The sequence below is a fragment of the Dermacentor albipictus genome, chromosome 3 (assembly GCF_038994185.2).
Source record: "Dermacentor albipictus isolate Rhodes 1998 colony chromosome 3, USDA_Dalb.pri_finalv2, whole genome shotgun sequence".
Taxonomy (NCBI): domain Eukaryota; kingdom Metazoa; phylum Arthropoda; class Arachnida; order Ixodida; family Ixodidae; genus Dermacentor; species Dermacentor albipictus.
In genome coordinates, this window is record NC_091823.1 from 83,873,935 (window position 1) to 83,896,658 (window position 22,724).

At 42.2% G+C, this 22,724-nt stretch overlaps 1 protein-coding gene across 3 annotated transcripts in view; it reads right to left on the reverse strand.

Annotated features, from left to right (window-relative positions):
* The window catches only part of LOC135898896 (tudor domain-containing protein 7B-like), a 95,391-nt gene that overhangs the window by 40,023 nt on the left and 32,644 nt on the right, over positions 1-22,724 (reverse strand). For all 3 annotated transcript variants that reach the window (XM_065428102.2, XM_065428104.2, XM_065428103.2), the window contains 6 exons: positions 20,040-20,152; positions 17,821-18,049; positions 15,844-15,966; positions 15,365-15,469; positions 2,234-2,338; positions 1,204-1,322 (listed from right to left, as the gene is read on the reverse strand). In XM_065428102.2, coding sequence (XP_065284174.2) covers positions 1,204-1,322; positions 2,234-2,338; positions 15,365-15,469; positions 15,844-15,966; positions 17,821-18,049; positions 20,040-20,152 — 794 coding nt within the window. The remainder of the gene's footprint in view (positions 1-1,203; positions 1,323-2,233; positions 2,339-15,364; positions 15,470-15,843; positions 15,967-17,820; positions 18,050-20,039; positions 20,153-22,724) is intronic.

A 22,724-nucleotide genomic window follows, 5' to 3' on the forward strand; every position in this document is an offset into this window, starting at 1 on the left:
CCCTTGCGGCAGAAGTGAAATTTCGTTATACTGAAATCACATATAAACACACTTTGTTAAATTGAGGTTCTAAATACATGGTGTTCTATGGACAAGAGGTTGTGAAAGGTAAATACTTCGTCATATCAAGAATTTTATTATAATGAAGTTCGTTGTATTGAGGTTTAACTGTACTCACTGAAACAAAGCATGTCCAACCAAATTTTATGTTTAGTTCGCTACACCTGTGTTCATTAAACTGAAATTTGACTGTATTTCCTTCTAGTTTTTCTGCCCTCCATGTCGCAAAGGCACCTAAGCGCAACATTGCACCTGCTTATTAACTATTGTGTTTGATGGCAAATGTGCGAGGGGAAACACAAGCAAATGGCAAGATCTCGGCTATTTCTACCATGTTCCTTGCCCCAAAGCATGCATATGATGCAGAAGACCTTTGTTAAGTTGAAACTAGGTCAAAGGATACATACAGTACATACAGGCCTGCCAACTTCAGAATATAAAGAATATTACAGTAAACACCAAAAAATACCAAAATTTGTTATTCAACACGTTGACTGTTTATTGCTTCACCGATTTTGTTCTGTAAGGACACTGTAAACAGGCAGCATGAGCCACAGTCACAGCAAAAATGACCTGCGCCACAGACAGAAATGTTCCAAGTATTCATGTACTGGCAGCCAGAACTTCAGTTGCCGCTACACATCCACACCTTAAGTTGGTGTTGCTGCTGCAGGTGGGCTTGAATTAGCGACATGTCCAAAAAATCAGTCTGCGAATTCAGTCAGCATCTGTGTTTGTATTCTTTTAAAATCAGTTTTGCCCTAAATCAAGTGTGAATGTAAAATAAGTAAACTTGGCAATCTACAATAAGATTGTGAATGTTACTATGCATTTAAAAAGAAAAAAGATTCATTGTGAATTTAGCTAAATTGAGGCACACTGTTACCATGAGGTTCAAATGTAGCTACATATGTAATCTTATCTCGTGTTGCCATGTGCATATCTTGTGTTGCCACATGCACTTTTCGTGGTGTTATGCTCTAAAATTTTCACAGAATCACTCGAACAACAGTAACTTGGCGAGCTGTTACTCTATTATTATTTCAAAACAAGTGCAAAATAAAAAAACTGCTTTCAGGTAGGCATGAAGCCAGTCGGAACTTTGATCTGCATTTCAGTTGTCAAATTTCTCATTGGGCTCACTTTGAAGACTCCAAAGCCACTGCCAGCGATGTGTTGACAGACACGAGTTCGTTGTTTGGCCCAATGCGTTTGAACATGGCCACCAGTGGTTCAGAGCCATCCTTTGCTGGCCTAACAACCTGAATGCAGGAACAGAAAACACAAAAATGTTAAACTTCACTGCAATTTTTGGTTAATTGAAGCCAATTAAAAATACAAGTGAAGCTTTCAAAGAAAATGGTCACAGCCTATGGTGCAAGATCTCCCCATACTTCAAACTTTTGCTTCTTGCACATGGTGTACAGTACATATAATGCCTATACATTTTGGCTCGGATAATTGTGATGCAAGATTTTAATGCAATGTAGCTGAGCTCTGAACCTAGAATGATCTGAAAGACAATAGCCTGCAAAACTGTGCAACAGTTAAAATCATTTAAAAAACCCTGCAGCCCAAAGCACTCACTCCAGTGCCAACATACCTTCACAGTTTCACACTTTGTTTCTGGTTACCTTTAAGTTTATTTTCAACACACAAGTGTTCTCAAGAGTATATGAGTCATGTGTGGTTCAAGATGTTGGTAACAAAACGCACCTCTGTGCTGGTCACAAAACACAGACCACAAAGCAAGTGATCTCTGCATTCTAGAAACCCCACCTACTATGTCCACATCTCCATGAAAGAAAAATAAAAATTTAAAGGATCAAGCTACACGTTTTACAAGAGCTGAAAGTGTTATGCACAGCCTGTTTCACTTGCTAGTAATGCAGAAAGACATGCCTGCCTGTTTCTCTCTCTCTCTCTCATTACCAGGACACATGTACATGCATGTTATGCACAGTGGCTTCATTAAATTGAAACTGCAATGTAAAATTACTTTGTTAAACTGTGGTAAAATGTATAAAACCTTCATTGAAGAATAGACTGAGTAGTCTGTTTCACTCTTTACATTAAGGCATTTTTGCAGTCACACATAATCAAGCAGTGATGGGTTGCTCAAGGCTGATGCCGATGGCCAAACACAAGTGAAAATTGAGGAATGATGACACACCTTGAGCAGCAGATCAAGGTCCGAAGGAACCATCTCCCTCAGAAGAGATGTTGCCTTCAACGTCCAAAGACCGGGTGCAACATCTGCTAGGCGACAGATGATTGCCTGCATTGTATTGTAACATGTACGCAACAAGCATGAACGAAACAGTATTCAACTTCTTTTAACCAATAGACTGAAGAATGCGCAAATTCAATGCAGAATGCAGAAACAACAAAAAGGTGAAAAATCATCTTTGAAAAAAAAAAAAGCACTGGCAGCACAGTAAAAATTGCCAAAATACAGAGATTGCAATATCTATACAAAAGCATGCCACTAATCTTGTGATAGATGTACTAATAGCTACACTGTTCCTCACAAGAACCACTATATCAAATACAATCTTAAAGGGGTCCTAAACAACCCCTTAGGCTTGGTGAAAAAACAAAGCTTGCAGAAAGCAAATGTTGCTGTGAACATCTTAGCTAAATTTTGCAGTCGTGTGCGACATGTAGAGCTCACAAGAAGAGCGTGAGGTCCCTTTTTTCTCAAAAATTCTCGATTCAAAAAAAGCCTCCTCACTCTCTTTGGGGCTGCCATATTTTGTCATAGTATATTGCCATACACAGCTGCTATCGGCCAATACTTAACATCAATCAAAACGGGTATTGGGATTAGTGCACTTCTTCCTACTGTTATTGCGTATATTTATTCTCGCAGTTTAATAAACAGGCTGAAGTAAGCGAAAATTAATGTTCTGAATTTTCATAAGAATTGCCCAATTCTGGAAGTACGATTATCATACTATCATTTGCTAATGCTTGGCCGTGCCCTCCAGCGTAGGAATGAAAATTTGGCCACACTGCTTATCAGTGTCGCAGCCAATGGGTCTTGCTAATTTCAATTAGTTTTGAACACTCAACGAGCCTTGAACCATACGAAATGTAAGGTCAGGCCAGATGTAAGCTTGCAGGTGCGCACTCACTCCTGGCTGATCCTGGCTAGATGCCTTGGCAGACTTCGCTTCATATTGAGCCATTGCACAAAATGCACAATTTCGATGTGCTTACTATCCATCAATCAAGCTGTTGTGGGACAAGGCCAGTCTGCCCCAAATAGCATGGCCAGACTAAAAATATGAGCTCTCCAGTCCTGTCGAGCACATAGTTAGCCACTACAGTTGCATGTAGTATCCGATGGCTGCAGGGTGCCCTGATGAGCCGGCCCGCTGCAGCTCACTGAGGACAACAGCGTGCTCTGATTAGTATCGTTGGTGACGTGACTCAAGGCCCAAGTGTCAACATACGTTGAACAGGCCACCTGCTCTGAGAATTGCACACCCTTCAGGTGTGTCACCATAATGGCTGAAGCTCATTACATTAGGAATCCTTTCTATGCAAGTCCGGAATGCGGCATCCATTGCTATCGCCAATGTGTGCAGTACTGACGTACTCACAGGAGCAAACATGAAGATGAAGTCTGTTCAACCCTCAGAAATAATGTAAATGTCGTAGAGATAAGTGCGAAAGGAAATGTGCAAGAATAGCCACACATATAGCTACCTAGTACACTGTAGCACAACAAAGGGATGAGACACCCTGAACTGTAATCTGAGGGATAGCCACCGAGTTTGGTGTGTCGTAGGTGCCAGAATTGGAAGTAGCGGCTTCTACGTGAATGTCCAAAATCAAATTTGAACTATGCGCCAAGATTATCTTAAGTAGGCGAAGCATGATGGGCATGCCCCGCTACGCTGTAGCCTTCGCAGTTTAAGGCATTCATGAAGGAGCAGAAGCACTGCAAAGGGGGTGGTAGTTGATTGCCAATAACTCCGTTTCTGCTTAATACATTGAAGTACTTGTTGTGGCACAGTACTTCTGAAATAGACTGTTTTAACTTCAAATGCATTTCCCCACTTTGACAAAAAGTGGTTCAGGGCCCCTTTATATTCAAATGCATTTCTCAACTTGGATAAAAGGTGGTTAAAGCCCCTTTAATATAACCGAGTGTGATCCACCATTTGGCCTCTATTCTTTCACTTCTTCCTCCATTTTCCCGTCTTTTTTCTTCTGTAATTTGTCTAGCGCAGATTGCTTCACTCTCCCAGACTTCTTTTCAAGACACCCTCCCGGTGTAATATTGAATATGTTGCGAATAGAGGCACACTGTTTGACCTGAAGCTTTGGTGTACCAGTCATTCTTCAAGATCCCATGCTGAAATGTGGGCCCAACCACTTGGGACACTGCATAGAATTTACTATTTGAAGGTACAACACATTTCCTTACAAGGACATAGCCCTAGTTTGAATGTCCAGTACTTCACTGCTATGCTTTATCGAAGTTTCTCTTGTGCACTCATCTATGGACAGATGAAAATACTGTATTCATCTGGCTACTTTCCCATCTTTTTGAGCTCTGCAAAGTCCAAATGAATGACTTCAAACAAGAGACTCGACTATTCTGGGGTTGTCATATTGGTAGTCGATTACTTAACTTTGTTCACCTAGCAGTGGTAGCCCATTCAGATGCAATTGCTTTTGTCGTTTTTCATGCCTAGCCATGTAAACCTTACGACTTATTTATTATGTGTGTGCCAGAAGCTGTCATGTCCACCCGATCCAGGATTGTTGTTTTACACATGAAGAATCTCAGAACCATGGTGGGTGGTACATGATAATTTTCATTGATAAACACAAGTTCTTATGTAGCTCCCCACACAGCTTAATGTGATTGATTCCTTCTACATGCTCGCTTGCCTCATCTACAAGTAACTTAGATGGTGCGTCTGCGTCAGTGCGAAGCAGGCCAGGATGGTATGAAATTACGAAGTTGAATTGTTGAAGATACTTTACCCATCTGGTTGGGCCCTGCTAGGAAGGCGATTCAGTGCTTAATTAACAGTGAATAGCATGAATTCGTTACCTTCCAGGCAAATACGAAAATATTGAGCAGCTATTAAAGATAGTTAGAGCTTTTTTTCTATGGTCGAGTAATTGATTTCAGCAAATTTCAGCGAGCTGTAGTACCCAACCATGTGGTGTATCTGTTGATTCGCTCGTCTTGAGTGTTTCTGGTACAGATCTGCAATGGCAGCATAGCGTTAAACGTTCACCACAAAAAGTAGAGAAAATTTATGTATCCATAAAATAGGGTCTGACAATATGCTAACTTTAATAGCTCATAATAGGCACCTTCACACTGCTGGATTAAAAAGGTATGTTTTTCTGGGTTAAATGTGCAAAGCACCTTGTTCTTCCTGCATATATAACGGACTATACATATATAAAGGCAGAGATTGGATTGGATTGGAGAAACTTTATTTATACCTGCAGTTGGGCGCTTGCGAAAACATGCAGGAAGTGTAGGTCACAAAGATTTACCAGTTTGAAAACTTCTTCCTCGGAACCTTTAGTGGTTTTAGTATGTCCATAGAAGACTCTTCTGAGAAATATTATTTTACTATGAAAGAAGGCACTTTCCTAGAAGTTGGCAAAGTTGAGCAAGGCTGAAGGCGTGAAGAACTCGTGATTGTGGTGCCCCTCCTTTGAATATGGTGCCCTCAATGCATACTCTGCAGTATGTGCCAAAGCAAGGTTTCGGTATTTTAGTCATCATCTTCAGGAACCACAAAAAGAAGTTTTTTCAACTGAATGGTAGGTTGTTGCATTTCAACAAGTCAAATTGCCGAAAAAATGCAGTGTTTTTCATTTCTTCACTCAGTAGGACCTGCAGAAACACTTGCAGGGGTCTAGTTGGGGAAAACAATGGCAGCCCTCAGTGACATCAATGATGTTGTAGATCCTCGGCATTAGATAATGTATCAATTCTGTTTTATGATTGAGAGCCCAGCAATCTGTACAGAGGCAAACATTTTACGTCTTCTTTAGATGCAATAGTTATAGGAGAAGCAAATGAGGATACCGAAGGAAGCTGGATAATACCAGAGTCCGACATTTCTTGCTTCTTCAGCCACATCTTTTTATCTCTGGACATATACATTATTCAGATGAGCTCTGGGTCTTGATGTCCTCTTAGTTAGAAATCAGCCTTTGTTATGCTAGGCACCTGAAGAGCATCTTCTGCTCGTAAATTGTCTCTGGGCATTACATTGCCATCCCAATGTGTTAGAGCCTGATTCATAATTTGCACATTGTATCATTTCTTGGCAATAACCAGCACATACTCAAAATCTTTGTCGGAGTTTCATTTCATTTCATTTTCATTTTATTACCTTAAAGACCCCATTCGGGGTATTACATAAGGGGTGGTTAACATGTGAACATAGGAAAAGGCAGGTGTTACATTGAAATACAAGTTTCAACAGTTTCTAGAAATTGTGAATGACATGTGATGGCAGCGACATTAATGGGTAGGTCGTTCCAGTCCTTGGCAGCTCGAGGAAAAAATGATGATTGAAAAGTGACAGTTCGTGTTCGAGGGCGAGAAACTTGGAGTTGATGGCTGGTGCGCTGTGACATGCGTGAAGATGATGGCGTGACGTAAGGCGGGCGGCTTAGTGAGCTGTAAAAAAATTTGTGATAAAGAGAGAGCGTGGCGATGCGACGACGAAAAGCAAGAGATGCCAAGCTAGATTGTGCCTTTAAGTGTGAAACGCTGATGTTATATGAATATGAAGAATGGATGAATCTAGTCGCACGATTTTGAACCGACTCGAGTGCATTGATGATGTATGTTTGATGAGGGTTCCAGATGGCGGCGGCATATTCCAGTTGTGGCCTGACAAATGATTTGTATGCGAGTAGTTTGACGTGCTGTGGAGCATGACGAAGATGACGCCTCATGAACCCAAGGGACTTGTTTGCTGACGAGATTACGTTAGTAGCATGCGCATTCCAGGAAAGGTCGTGGGACAGGGTTACGCCTAAGTACTTATAGGTTAGAACTGATTCTAGTGGGACGTTTGCAATTGTGTAAGTAGACAGATAAGGATTACGACGGCGGGAAATTGAAATAAATTTGCACTTGTTAGGGTTCAAGGCCATTTGCCAATGGTTGCACCAGTCCTGCACATTATTAAGGTCATTCTGGAGAGATGCTTGGTCAGAGATGTTAGTCACAGTACGATAAATCACACAGTCGTCAGCGAACATACGAATAGGACAAGATACATGCAGCGGAAGATCGTTCATGTATATTAGGAAAAGAAGCGGTCCTAAGACTGAGCCTTGAGGGACACCTGAAGTGACAGGGAGGGGTTCGGAGGAGACGTTATTGACAAAGACGAACTGGGAACGATTAGTAAGGAATTCTTTTATCCATTGTACTACAAGAGGATCCAAGTTCAATCTAGATAATTTTATTAGCAAGCGGTTATGAGGCACTGTGTCAAAAGCTTTAGAGTAGTCTAGAAAGATTGCATCGGTTTGAACGTTGTTATCATGTTATCAAGCTAGTTGTGTTTCACATGAAAGCCCTTTACGAAAACCATGTTGTGAAGGATGAAAGAAGTTTTCCGAGTCTAAAAAGTTCATGATATGCGAGTATATGACATGTTCCATGATTTTGCAAGGAACACTAGTTAATGAAATGGGGCGGTAGTTTAAGGGGGAGTCTTTGTTACCTGCTTTGAATACTGGAACGACCTTTCCCACTTTCCAATCCGGTAAAGTACCTGTAGACAATGATTGCGTGAACAACAGAGTGAAACATGCCGCGGATATATGCTTAGTATTCATTAGGATCTTTGAGTTAATTTCGCCTACACCAGAAGAAGTACATAATTTGTTTTTTTCAATGATTGATAGTATACCATCTACCGAAAATACAATGGGTGGCATATGTGATGTTATGTTAGTAGGTAGTGGAGAGTCTGGAGTGGTAGTTTCTTTTGTAAACACGGAAAAAAATGCTGTGTTGAATATATCGGCGCACTCGGCGTCCGTGGCGGTGTCGCCTGCTGCGTTTGTCACGCTGATGGTACGAGCTTCTTTGGGATTTAAAATGCGCCAGAACTGCCGAGGATTTTGAGTAAGTAGCTTGGGCAGGTCGACGTTATAAAAAGATTTTTTTTAGCAGTGCGAAGGGCACTCAGGTTACACGTATTCTTGAAACAGGTGTACTCAATAAACCACAGCCAATAGTGTGCACATTATGAGTCTCCTTCAAACATGTCTGGCTTTACTATATTTGGTGTTGGATTTTCTTGATTTGATGACTTGGCCAAACATTCCATTACTTCCCTTTGTTGCATCATGTGCTGTTGCTATTGTTTCATTACAGTCAAGACCATGCTCATCTCGGCATGCGCTTGCTGTTTGAGACTGTCACAGTATACGAGTTTCAGAACAAGTTCACGCTCAGTGTCTCAAGCTGAAGATTCACTTTCACCGATCCTGCTTGCACAAGTACATTGTGGCTGATTGAAGCTTCTCCCAGTACAGTGTTGATCAGCCCAGCAAAACTAACATTGTGAGGAATGTCCATCACCGGCTCACCGTGCACTTAGTGCCAGGTGAAAACAACAGACTCTGATGATGCGTGGTCAACCAAAGACTTCACCCGTGTGTTTGGTCTTTGACAAAAGTGGTCGGCTGCACTATCTCAAGAACTACATAAATTGCACAGTTTTAACGAGATGGGTTTTGTCCATGATTTGTTTTTCTCTATAACCCATATTCCTCTAACCCACTTCTGTGATGGAAGTCTCGTCATAGAGGCCTACAGCGCAGATTGAAGGAGAAAGGAGAGCAGGAGAGAAATGAAATAAATATATGCAATAAAAGTTCCTTGTTTCTCCACACCCATTTTCTCTTTTCCTGTACTAGCAACAAGGAAACTTACATACATGCATCAACCCTTTTCATCCGATAGGAAATTAGAGCAAGTGTACGGAATTTCCCTGAGATTTCCTGTAATGTGGCCTTAATACGTCCACAGTTGTTATCGGCTATATTTGTACAAATTAACTTGACAACTGCACTCGTCACAGAGGCAGAAAAAGGGTTAAACTTTCCACACGCATCAGCGATAATACCCCTATTTTTAATAAATTTTATCTGTGCCAATTATATATTGTTCTCCCAGGACAGCAGCAGCAGAATATTCCAAGTCATGGAGGCCTCCCATTAACCAAAGTGGCCTGCAGTGCAGGTTGAAAAATGAAGATGATGGATGATGAATGAGATAGATAAAGTAAATCGAACAAAATGTGCCTGCCTTCTGACACAGTGGATAAAAAAACATTTTGAAAGACTATGTTATGTGCAGACATTATTCCTTTCTGCACCGCAGAAACTACAGGAAGTGTAAAGAATTTTCCGAGAACGTATGAACCAGTAAAAAATGAGCATTACTCTATTGGGTCATTTTTTTCGTTCTCGATTGGAAACGTTGGCACCAGGAAAACGTATGTAATGGGAACATGTCAATGAGGTTCTACTTTATATGCTATCTCAGTAGTTCCTTGCAGCACTGTGGAAGGTACATGACATTTTAGCCTATAGGAAGGCCTAACACTGCTGAAAATGTGTTCATCTGCACTGAGTCATCTGCCCTGACACTGTCTACATTTGCTAGATTGACATAACAAATGTTTTGTTGTTGTAACTAGAGGTGTGTGAATACTCAAATATCACTGAATCAAATAATAACAGCTCAAATAATTCGATCCACAAATCGAATCAAATAGTGACTGTTCAAATATTACAACTCACGAACCTATTAGGTACAGTTCAATTTTTCAAATACCCATTCGGTATGGAGAACCATAAAGTGCCGAATGTTGCATGCACCATGGGGCCCCTCATGCGTGTAGCTACACAAATGACAGCCTCGTTTCATTGTTTCCGGCCCAAGGAGTGCCGAGCATGATGCAGATGGGCCACACTAGCTGACACAGTTGCAGATTTTGTATCTGCAAATGCTTCTGTCCGAGTGCATACGCTCCACCGTGTCAACCTGGTGCAGAAATCACACATAGTGCCTGAATGCTGCAATTCGCGGGATAGCACCACCTCTGTTGGTACGAAGTTCGTTCGGGTCGACAGAACTGATCGAAATAATAATGTGATGTGGACAGAGGGAATGGCAACAAAAGCAGCGGGTATTTTGGAAAGTGCAAAACCAAGTCCAAACATAGGATTGATTAGCCGCCGCAAGGCATGCCGTTCCTGTTGGATACACAGCAAAATAACTTAATAACGCTGCTTCAATTAACTGCTGCAAATCTAACCCATACACATGAGCTTAGAGGATCATGCATGAGGCACCTGTACAACCATAGTAGTGTTGCACATTCTGCGGCAGCTTGCAGCCCATTAAAACATTGGCCAGAGGTGAACTGTTTGTCATGGCCTAGGCCATAAGGCTGAATCGGCACTGCTTTATGAGGCGCCAGCATTTAAAGTTACAATTTGGTGCCGAATCAATACAGATCTATTCACAGAAGCTGCACAATACTCAGAAAGCCACCAAACCGCCTCACAAACGAAGGCGAGTGCACGGGATGGCAACAAACATGTTCACAGCCGCCATCCTTGCGACACACCGTGTGGTACCATCTCTTGTTCCCGACGCTGTTCACAGAGGCACGTCGGTCTCTTTATAGTGTCAAGCAACCCGACACAAGACTATGTTTAGATTTACATGGAGGCACGAAAGTGTCATGCGACTAGTGCGTCGATGACTCGGCTGCAAACATTTGCACGAACGGCAGATTGGCCAGAAAAAAAAATATATGTGGGGGGGAGTGGGGGTTCAGTAATCTTGCTGCAACCTTCTCGAGTTCAGAGTCTGACAGGTGACAAATCCCACCAAACCTGACAATAAAAAGACGCCTGTTCTTTAACATTGACGGCGACAACAGTCGACCAATGATGGCTACATGCAGAACGGTGACTGAGCCATGTAATGCACAGTGTGCGATTTTGTCTGTTGTGCAGATTGGCCTTACGATAACCTAGCTGCCGTGATATGGAAAAGCTCTTTTGTAGTTTGCAGAAAAACTGGAAAGCAGAACTTTCTATGCAATAAAAGATTGCCATGAAACACAGGTCCACTATACGAACTGAGAACCTCATTGGTATTCATTACAGCATCACTAATTCTTTAGCTTCAGAGGGAAAAGAGCAGTTCATTCTATTAACAGACATCCTGTTGATAAAGAGATACTCCCTAGACGTTTATACACTATAACTGAGCTTTAGTCAGTAGTGGCATACAAATTTGAAGTTTCCTGTATTAAGATTTTAATAAGATAATTTAATATACTGTACTGTATATTTTGATATTGTTACAAAGAAGAAGCCTGATGCACAAATGTATTTACAACTATGTACATGGGGAAAAGCTAATTGCGCAGCCTGGTAGAAAGGGTGCAGCTCTGGGAGACTGTCTATTACTTCCTCTTGCATGCATGGTCCTGTCCAAATACACTGCAACAATATTTATGTTACTTATAGCTGGCTACATCCTTGCTATGCAATGCTAGGGGGCTTCCGAGTATGTGCAGCATTGTGTTTTCTTGTCAAAATTTGCAAGAATTAACCATTTTGTTAAATTCTTATATATTCAATACCGTATTTACTCGCATAATGATCACACTTTCTTGTCCAAAAAAAATTGACGCTAATTCAGGGGTGCGATCATTACACGGGTTAAATGTCTCGCAAAAAGATTTTTTTTTTCATTTTTGTGTTTGCTGCAGGATGACAACACGTCAACAAATAGGCGGCTGCTGCTATATGTAGTGCGGGACACCAAAATAAAAATGGCGGCCGGTGGAGAAAGCCGAACGCGCTGAACGTGATTTTTTTTCATTCTCGTGAGTACATTACATGCATTGGAACAGTTTCTTCCGTATCTGTAATGAATAATATAGCTAATATCAGCAAGTTTGCGGCAATAACGTAGCCATGTCCACTTTGTGGGGACAGAAACAGATGGGCGCGCTTAGCTGCAAGTGACATAGAAACACATGGCGGGCATGCTGCGGAAACTGCGGAATTTGTCTTCACTACTATCCTTACGCGGCATGTTCCCGCTAAGGGTGGGCGAATATCTTAGCTGTGTTACAAGCGTCGGCGTATGAATAGGGTACACTTCTAACGTATCAGTGTAAATGTGGCTGCTATCGTTGCCACTCACGGTTTGTTGCGTGCCCACGAGTGCAGACGAGAAGAATCGAAGGGCACCTTTTTCGTTGTTGTTGTTGTTGACCACAACCATTGTAAAGCCTACGCATGATAAAAGCAAGTGTGGTTTTTTTTTTTTTTTGTCATGGAAGTGTGGAAAATGATGAAAGGAATGAAATGGGGCATCTGCTTAAGAATGTTTGGTGCGTGCAGACCACTTGGTTTGTCTTGAAGAGTCGTTCGTGTAGCATTCGACAGATTGTAAGCGCGATCATTATTAGCTAGACTTGGCACACGACATATCGCTGTGGCAAGTTCGGGGTGCGATCATTACACGGGAAATTTTTAAAAAACTAACTTTGATGACAAAATTCAGGGGTGCGATCATTACGCAAGTGCGATCATTATGCGAGTAAATACGGTATTCGATTCAATATTTGGCTTTTTCTTCCTTGATTCGATTCGAAATCCACTGTTCAGTATTCACAGACCCTTAGTTGTAACCATAAGCTGCATTTACTTGAACGTGACAGGGGGCTTCACTTCATCTATACGCTCTCTCAGCAGTTCCTTGCAGCCTCCTTAGCCAGTAGTAATGGCGAATGCACTTATAAATGTTCACCCGCACCGCATCATATGCTCGGCATCTATTTGTCATATGCTAGTCAACGTCACCACGTACCATACTAGAGCGGAGCATTAAATTAATGATGCAGTGAACATTTAGGCCTATATAGCGTTCTGCATCAACAATGCATCACCAGTGCTAATGCTATGGCATCATCTTCCAAATGGAAATGAAACTGCTTTTATGGTTCAGCACCACCTGTGTAGCACCACTTAGCAGCGCCAAAACAAACATCTAATGTCAGTAATGAAGACAAAACATACCTGATGCTTGGCCCTGAGCATGCAATGACACGAAGCGGTGACTGAATTCAGCCTTTATTTTTTGCTGTCAAAGCAGAAAGGCAGTAACAAGCACAGATAGAAGCAGATGGTCCGGGCTATAAGGACACTACCACATTGCTACGTAATTGCGGTTAGGGTGGCTATTACATTTTCCGGCGGCTAATGCCACAGTTAATTCGCCATATACGACGTGCATGTGCAATGGGCTGCACATGCTATGTATTGCTAAAATGTACAACAAAGCAAGCCAAAATAAATCTCATTAATCCTTCCAATAATCAGACAGTTACACCTGAAACTATATCCCGCTGCGCAATGATAATGCCCGAGTGCACCTCGTACCTATGGCGGTGCTGCAAATCACTTGAGTTTGAGTTTGAGATTGAGTATAGAAGTTACGTAGTGGAGCATGGTATGTCTCTCAGGGAGTCAGGCACCAGACTGGCTAGATCACCATTTGCATTCACCTACAAGTCCAGAGCATGTGGATAAGCAGCTTGTTTGCCCCTACTGTGCTTTTAATAAACAATGTTTCATTACTTGTAATGATGGAAGCCTGCTAACATTGCGAGTAAACTAGGATGTGAAGCTCATTTTATATTAATGGTGAGAATGGCTGTTCACTTTATGTAAAGTACTCAATAATAAATTTGATGAATTTCTGCACTTCTATTCCTATTTGATTTGGTCTCGAAAATTACTACAGTCGCCGACTGATTTTTCTGACTCCAAAAATTCGGACATGCTCGATTATTTGGACTGCTTCACGGCACCAGCATTCTCCCCATAGACCATAATGTATAAATGCCGAAAGTTTGGACACCTTGCAACCTCTCGTTTAATTTTTCGGACACTCCTTGAGCCAACTTGATCGATGCAAGTTGCCCCCATTGACTCTGACCGGTGCATGGTTCAAATTGCTGAATGTAATTTTTGTATTGAACTGAGCCTCCTTGCTGCCTTACGAGGTAGTGCTACTGCAAATCCCCGCTCATCATCATCGTTTCTGCCTGGTTCAGTAGAGTGGCTACAACAGTTCCGGAATCAGCTTAGTAAGCCATGTCAAGGCAATCCAGCAGCTGATTTGTTTCCTCGTGCACGAAGCTGCGAGTAGGCCACATTTTTAGTTTGTGCAATTGGTGTCGGCGTGACGGCACGTTGGCGTTTGCTTTGTGTGCTGTGTTGAGGTTGCAGTGATCCAACACGGCATACGGAAACATCGCGTCAAGTGTCTAATGGCACTGACAGGGCCCGCGCAAACTGCGCTGGGGAATGCCGGCAAGTGTGGTTCTAAATATACCACAATGTCATGGCGAAAAAAATCGCCATTGTGCAGCAAGCCCACAGCGGCCAGTCTCAAAGCGGAGTTGCCAGCGTATTTAATATTTTGAAGAACACGGTCTCGGATTACAGTTTCACAGATGCTGACAGAGCTGTACTGACATGTGCAGAACTCGATGACGACAAGATCGTTCGTCAGGTTTCTGCTGCCCCGCTGGACGATGACTCTGAGTTGGAAGATGATGCACCAGGTGTGCTGCTGCCGTCGCACACGGAGCTTGTGCAAGCAGTGACTGTGCCTTCAGCTGCCTATCGTAACCGCATGACCCTCTCTGAGATTCAGGCTGATCTGACTGCGCGTAAACGGAACAGCGTGCAACGGCGCATTCACAATTTCTTCAAGCCTACTGCTGAGCCCGAATAAGTGCATAGAAATAAAGGATTTTTTTTTCTTTTCTGAATCAGTTTTTCAGGCACCTGTTTATTCGGACATTTCCGCGATCCCCGTGAGGTCCAATAAACGGTCGGCGACTGTATTTGCACACCTCTATGAAACACTTCTTCGCTTCCTGTCAAACAGTCACATTCCTTCTAAGAAAGTTCGACCAGGTGGCATCAGTCAAATGTGCTTGAAAGATGATTTGCACTAGAGCGCTGGCATCAACATTGTTCTAGCATTAATTCTAACCCCGTATTTTTTTTGCATGTTTTGAAGGTAAGAGTGTGATCGTGCCCAAGTAAGCACATAGTTCTTATATACACTATCATCCTTCACACAGCAGCACTCAAACATATTCAGGTTATCTTACATGTTGTACTGCTCAACAGCTACAATGCGATAGACGGAAGATGCATGCACGGCACAAACCTGGTGCGGGAAGCTCACAAAGCTTTCCCCAAAGATGTCAAGCTCATAAAGATTTGATGCAGACACCAGAGTCTCCTTGCCAATGTCCACAAGCCTCACAAGCACCTGTTGGCAGAAAGTTAACATCCCAACACGGGATGAAAGAGGAAGAAATAAAATCACAAATTAGCACAATGCTACTGTTTTAGTCAATCCTGAAACAAGGAAATTCTTCATGAGAAAAGTCATTTCAGATGCTTTACAATCTGCACCTTTTCACTCATGAACATTTACAAAAGACATGACACAGAGCAAAAAAGTAATAGGCTGCAGTATTAGTACTGTCACACAAGCATTTTCAATGTTCATTATACACAAACGAGCGTCAAATTAAATGCTCAATGAGCACCTCTGTCTGGGCAATTCCAACAACAACTGAAGCAAATGCTGGTGAATTTGATTAGGTTTCGTGAATTGCCATCATCAGTTATGCCACCTACCTTGTCATCCTTTGTGCGTGCTGCAGAGAGGAGAAGGGCTCGACAGAAAGTGACAGAGTCTTTCAGCCTGCAGGCGTACAGCTTTGACTCACAAAGCGACGATGCAGGTTGGTGGTTATTTTGCTGCATGTAAACAGAAAAAGAAAAAAAAATAACAAGTTCACATCATTAGCCACCTGGCTTCAGATGAAATGTGAATTAGGCAAGTCGCGACATCTTCGTGCTGTTGAAATACAAGGTACAAACAAGAATTGTTCCATATCAAGATAATTTTCTCAGTTCAGTCTACACGTAATGCTTTTTTTACCCAAAGTTCTGGTCAATCAAAGCATCCCCCCAAGCTCAATGCTAGTTCAATTTCTGCAACAATGGGCCTGGTGAACACTACCGAGTCAACCCGAATGCTAACACTATAAAGGGAACAATTTATAAAGCCACTGCATACACATCTGGAGACTCGGGAACATATGGCCTTTATTAACTATCTTGCTGCACCATGTCAGCCAATGCCAATCAGTTTCTGTGTTCCACCAGCTAAGCACAGTGTTTTGCCAATCACAAGCGTATTATCCACAATGTAGGTCCACTGGTGCTGTGAATCATCTAATCAAACATAAAAGTAAAAAACCTTAGCACAGCTTGTCAATGAGGTTTGAAAAAGTTCATCCGTGCTATAGGCACAGCGCTTGCTCCTACACCACGAAACAAGTGAAATACTGAAATCCTCAACTGTTACTTAGCGCACTGCATAATCGTTTTAGTTGCAGTGCATAATGCACAGGAAAAAGGATACTGTGAAGCTGAAGACTACAGGAGAATGTCATTCATCAGTTCTGGTATAAGAAACAAGAAAAAAAAATGTACTAATTGGGAATACATACAATCCGAAGCCACAGAAAAAAAATTTGGCGGGTAAACTGTTGTTGACATCTATTTAATGCGAAGCAGTGTGCAAAATGTTGCGGGAGATGCTGACAAGACACTGACGCGCACTGAGCTGACAGGGCCTGAGCAGCCTAAGATGCGCATTGTCGTTCTTGCAGCTTCAGCAAGCTTACGTTTGTGCTTCTCGAATTTGGCCTGAGGCAGCGACTTCTTCGGTTGAGGCGTTTTGCCAGGAAGTTATGAGGTGCCCACTCAGTGAGAATCGATGGGGCACAAGCAGGCCGAGATATGCTTTGAAGTTTTTTTACTGCATAGCACTTTAAGACTATGGGAAACCAAAATGAAATCAAGCTGGTGAGCAACCTCAGAATACAGTGCTTCCTAAGTGAAACATGATGCTCACTTCGCATCACCTGCAGAAGGGAACGGAAGCCCGTTTGGGTTATTGCCTATTTAAAGCATTCAATATGCTTCCCACTATGCCACACGTGCTGTGAAACAGATAGGTGAAGATGCTTATCACAACAGGGTTGGCGGCTATAGCTGTGGGTGGGACTTCCGACAACCTGTGAGGAGGTTTGCTGGTACCATAAGAGGAAACTGAGTGCATGCTGACATTTTGACACGACACAGGCGGGCAAGTACTGCGGGGGAGCTGCCATGGCGGGCGCCTTCTGCTCATAATTTCGCATGCCTTTTCTTGTTGATATGGGATCTAGCAGCTGGAAAACAAACACGATTGCAGTTTGGTGATTGGTGATGCATTGAATGTTGGTGCGGGATGATCGCATTTCCAGGAACATATCAATCGGTAAAAAAGAAGCAGAACTGTATTGGGTCACTTCTCATGCTCTCGATCGCGAATGTTGGCGCCGATTAATCGTACGAAATGGGATCGTATCAACAAAGTTATACTGCACATACCAAACCAGAAACAGTAAAGCAACTCATCACTTGTTTAAAGTGTTAGCCATTAAGTGGGTCACCGGAGACACTAATCACCACGGCAACAAAGCAAACCGTGCACACCTGCTATGCACATGGCAAGGTTGATCTACTGCCAACGTGTTCCTTTCGTGCAGTGCTCCTCACCCTAATGTGGCTGCCAACGATTTCCATGAAACGAGTCACACGGCTCAGTCCAGACCCCTGCAGCTGCACATAGAGATTCCCCTCCGAGTCGATGTGACCAAGCCGCACTCGTGTGATTTGTTCAGGCCCTGGTAACACGGGGGTCTCAAGACGCTTCAGCAACAGGGCATTGAGATTCACATCCTCATCAGTCGTCGTGTCGTAGAAGATTGCAGTCACTACAGGTTCCCTATTGGCAGGCAATAAACCATATCATGCTTGAACATGCTACACTCTTCAAAAAATTGATATCACATACACGCAAAATTGAAACACCAATGCCAATGTGCTTTTTGAGCACCAAAGAGCATGCTGGTGGAAGAGCAGTACTGAGAAAGAAAGAAGGAAAAAAAGACTACACTAACAATGGCAGCTTTATTTTCTCACTACTTTTCATTAAAGAGTATATTCTTGGCTTCTAACAGGCACCTTATACAAATGCATGTCAACTCCTGCTGTGCTAAGGGATAGTCTTGGAACATGCATGCATTTTTCTACTGTAGTTCGCAATCAGTTTCACATTTTTGACAACGGAAATGGCTTCAAATTTCACTGAGAACATCATAGGTCAACTTAAATCTCTTTGAATTAACAAAGATCTTGAATTATTCTGCTTTATAGTAAATAACATTTCTTGGCTTAGGTTATACAGTTTAACAAACTTATAACAATATTCAAGTGCCACAAAAACTCCGTTGTTATAACCGATAATTGTTATAACCGGGCTGCATGAAAAAATCAAAATAGGGAGATGGCAGAGCTGTTGTGAGAAAACTATAATGGTGGGTAGGTCAGTGCCCCTCCACCACCTTCCTTCCTTCACTCGTTTAAACTGCTTCCTAGGTGCTCCGATTGTGTGTAACAAGCCACGGCTGTCGGCGTTAAAGAATGGCACTGCTATAAGAACTGCAAAGAGGAGTCACAGGTGGCAAGCGATATGCAGGCACTGCTGAGGCATCGCTTTGGTGGCACCAAAAGAGGCCGTAAAAAATTGCGAGGAGGCTGCCACAGCAGCCCGTCAGCTTGAGAAATCCAGAAGAAATGCTGAGGCAAGATTGCCGCAAGCATCTCACCACATACTTCACTGGCTTGCACGAGAAAACCCTATGTCCGTCAGCTTTGCATGCTTTATGCGAAGCTTGCCGACATCCTTCTCCAAGGCATCCAGGTGCTCCACAAAGTGCAGCGGAAGGTTCCTCACACAAACGAAGGCTTGGAGGGACTAAATAATCTGCCAGCCCTCTTGTGAGGACAGCGTTGAGGCAGCCTGCCTTACTGCATCATCGCTGCTGTTGTCGCCGTTGCTATCTGACACAAGCATGTTCGCGATGATCACCTAATCAGCTAGAAGCACTTAGTTTCCAAATCTCTAGCCGTGCGCTTTCTTTTCACTGACAACGTCGTGCATTGCCAATGATCAGCAGGTGGATAAGCCAACTTCCCTTTTGGCGAAAAGCCAAATGAGGCTGAGAAACCGTGTGGCCAGGAACGATTTCAATGCAATCAACAAGGACGAAAGCGAGCAATTAAGCTATTTGTAGAACTGCGCTGAATGAGGAGCCAGTGAGTAACATGCAAGCAATCTGGAAGCAATGCAATTGGAGCCATCCATTCATGTTTCGGAGGGGGGGGGCGGCATAGAGTTATTGGTGCAGCCCATTTGTGTTCGGAGAGGTGGAAGGGCGATGGGAGAGAGGCGCGCGGAGATGGCTCGAAAATGAGTGAGCAGCAGCTGTTGGAGCAGCGGCCCATTGTGCAGTGGCTCGAATTTTTCGTTTTCTTTTTCTTTTCAAGGATTTCACATTTCACTACTTTCGACTCCGACACCCAGCAGCCAGACTTCAATCGTTATAACTAATAATGCAGCATCAGGGCATTGTATTAAGCGGGTTCTTTCCCCATGGAAAACACACAAAAGTTGACGCTGCAGCAGCTTCTCATTCTTATCACCGATATATTGTTAAAACCGGTATCGTTATAAGTGGGTTCGACTGTACTCAATTTAACATCCATGTATTTAAAATGTTCACAACTCAAACGATAGTACCAACTCTAGAGTTGTCTGAATTAACACGTCTGAAGACCACACCACTTCCAAACAATACACTGCATTAAGTTATGCCATGCCATTTATTGCGCAAAGTCGCGAGCTAAAGCATATGAGAAAAGCAGATGCTCACCTGGCAGAAACTTCAGCAATGAGGCACTTGCCGACGAAGAGTTCATTCAACAGTTTGTTCGCCTGCTCGTCATCAGCAAAATCACCCAAATCATCCAGCTGGCAGTGAACAATCTGAAAGAGAGCCACAAACACTCACTAATACATGAATAGCCAGCCATTCACATATCTGTGACTATGGAGCTCTTTGTAGTTGTTTTTCATCAAGAACACTTCCTGTGCTAATCCCAGCACTACTGGTAAAAGGCTAGTGGCATCTCCACTCAAAAACCAGTCAAAACAGCTGTATAATTGGCTGTTTAAGCATGGCCACCTATATTTTTTTTTGGCACCTCCAATCAGAAACAAGATATATTCCTTCTCGTCTCGTGTTTTGCTTTCCTCCATCTCAGATACTGAATATTAGCTTCAATCTATCTGACTTTCTGAAGTTTTAAAAAAATTCATTTATTTGTACCAGTGCATAACATTTGAGCACTAAAAATGCCAAATAACTTTATTTATGTGGGCCTTTAATTAAAAACTTCAGGACTTAAACATGAGAGGAAAGCATATTTTGTGATTAGACAATTTTAACAGAGCGACGCTTACGCTCGACTCGTATTTCACTCTCCAGAGCACTGCATGGAAGTGCACTGATTTTGCATTTTTTTTTATAAGCGCATCTTTCTGAGACATGAGCAACATACTATCGGTTTGGCTGCAAAATGACAAAGAAGACAAGTCAGCACACATTCACACTCTGCTTAGTTGGCCTTTTCCTAGCAGAGCGATGGAAGCATTCTACGTTCCACTGCAGACATCAGCATTGTGGACGCACACACTAGCATTCCCATTAAGCGGATGTGTGTGCAAATTGCTGGGAGCCACCAGTCTGAGTGGAAAGCAATTGAATTGAATTCTGGGGTTTTACGTGCCGAAATGACGATTTGGTCATGAAGCAAGCCTTACTGGGGGCCTCCGGATTAATTTTGACCACCAGGGGATCTTTAATGCGCCCCTAATGCACTCGACACAGGCATTTTTGCATTTTGCAAACCATCGAAATGTGACCACCACAGCTGGGATTTGAACCCGTGAGCTCGTGCTTAGTAGTAGCACAATGCCACAACTGCTAAGCCAACGCAGCAGCTGCGAATGGAACGGACTGCAAACGTTCAGCTAAATTTGTTTATTCTAACTTTAAGGTGTCATAATAGCATCAAACAGTCTTAGGAAGAAGGAGATAAAACAGGTCTGGCAGCTCACTTTGCTGTACCTTCAAATCTCAGTCAAAGTGTCACTTTATTAAGAGAAAGGCTTAGGTCGGCCAGAACTCTGACACCGTCTATTTAAATATATGTCAAATGCAGAAATACTTCTCTGATATAACACCGGGGCTGATTTTAATGAAATTTGTGGCATTTGAGAGGAAAAGTTAAACTCTAGTGACTGTTGGAAGCGTAATTTTGATTTATGGCCTCAATTTTTTACGAGGATTTTTACATATTTGTGTGTTAAAAGAAATGTAAGCCCGATGTTTACAAATTTGTCCCTCTGCATCAAAAACAGGTATCGCTGTTCTGTAAACTGCATCCATTAGAACATTCAAAGCAGACAAATTTTATATATTAATTTATGTCTCATGTGAATTCGTTACAATGTCTATGAAAGTCTTGCAAAAGTGCTACTCACATATTAGTGGTGTACTTGGGAACTATGTATAATACATCAAATTTGTCTGCTTTAGATGTGCTATTAGATGCAGTTTACAGAATTGTGATATTTTTTTAATTGCCAAGTTAACCAGAGTTGCAAACTTGATAATTTCGTTTTCTGAAAATTTGTTATTTTTGACAATTTTTGTTAAAAAGATCAACCACTAAATAACATTTACACTTCCATACAGTCACTAGATTCTAACTGTTTCATTTATATGCAACAAACCTAATAAAATTGGTGAAGTAGTTGAAGAGAAAAATAATTTCTCCTTTCCCGCGTATTTAGATAGGAGCCCCCGAGGTAAAGTTTCCTCTTAAGCAGAGAGGCAAAGTCCCACAAGGTGATGCAAGAGGACATACTAGCAATTTATAAAGCTCATGATTTACACTTGTATAAGATTTGATGATGATAAACACAGGGACCTGCACAGTGTCAAATAAGGATCTACTACTCCAACAACTGCAATAAAAAAAAAGAACCAGATTTTTTTTTTTCTTTACAATCAGTATTATAGCCCTGTTGGAAACAAAGCACACTTGCCGTATGACCATACCATTTAACGATCTCATAACTCAATCTAATTGTCTGCTGCTCCCAACTATGTTTCTCTTTGGTAAGTGTTCTGTTCTTAGAAGCACAGTTACCGCAGTTACAAAAGTATAACCGACTCTTCCTAAATTTACAACCCCTAATAACAACCATAAGGAAAGAAAAAGAAATCCACACATATAACTAGCGCAAATGACCGCACAAAACAACATTGTTTTTCCACACAAGTCATGGCACCAGTTGCTGGCACAAAACAAATCTTCGCAAAACTACAATGCTTCGTATGCTCAATTATCACCCACTATGCACACACTACATTCTTACGAATTTCTCAAACATTTGCTTAGAATTTTCCTAAATTTCTGTTTGTGCAAAAAGAGGCGTCTCTTCTGCATTTACTCGTTCCATTAAAGTCCACAACTTTCCTATTTCATCT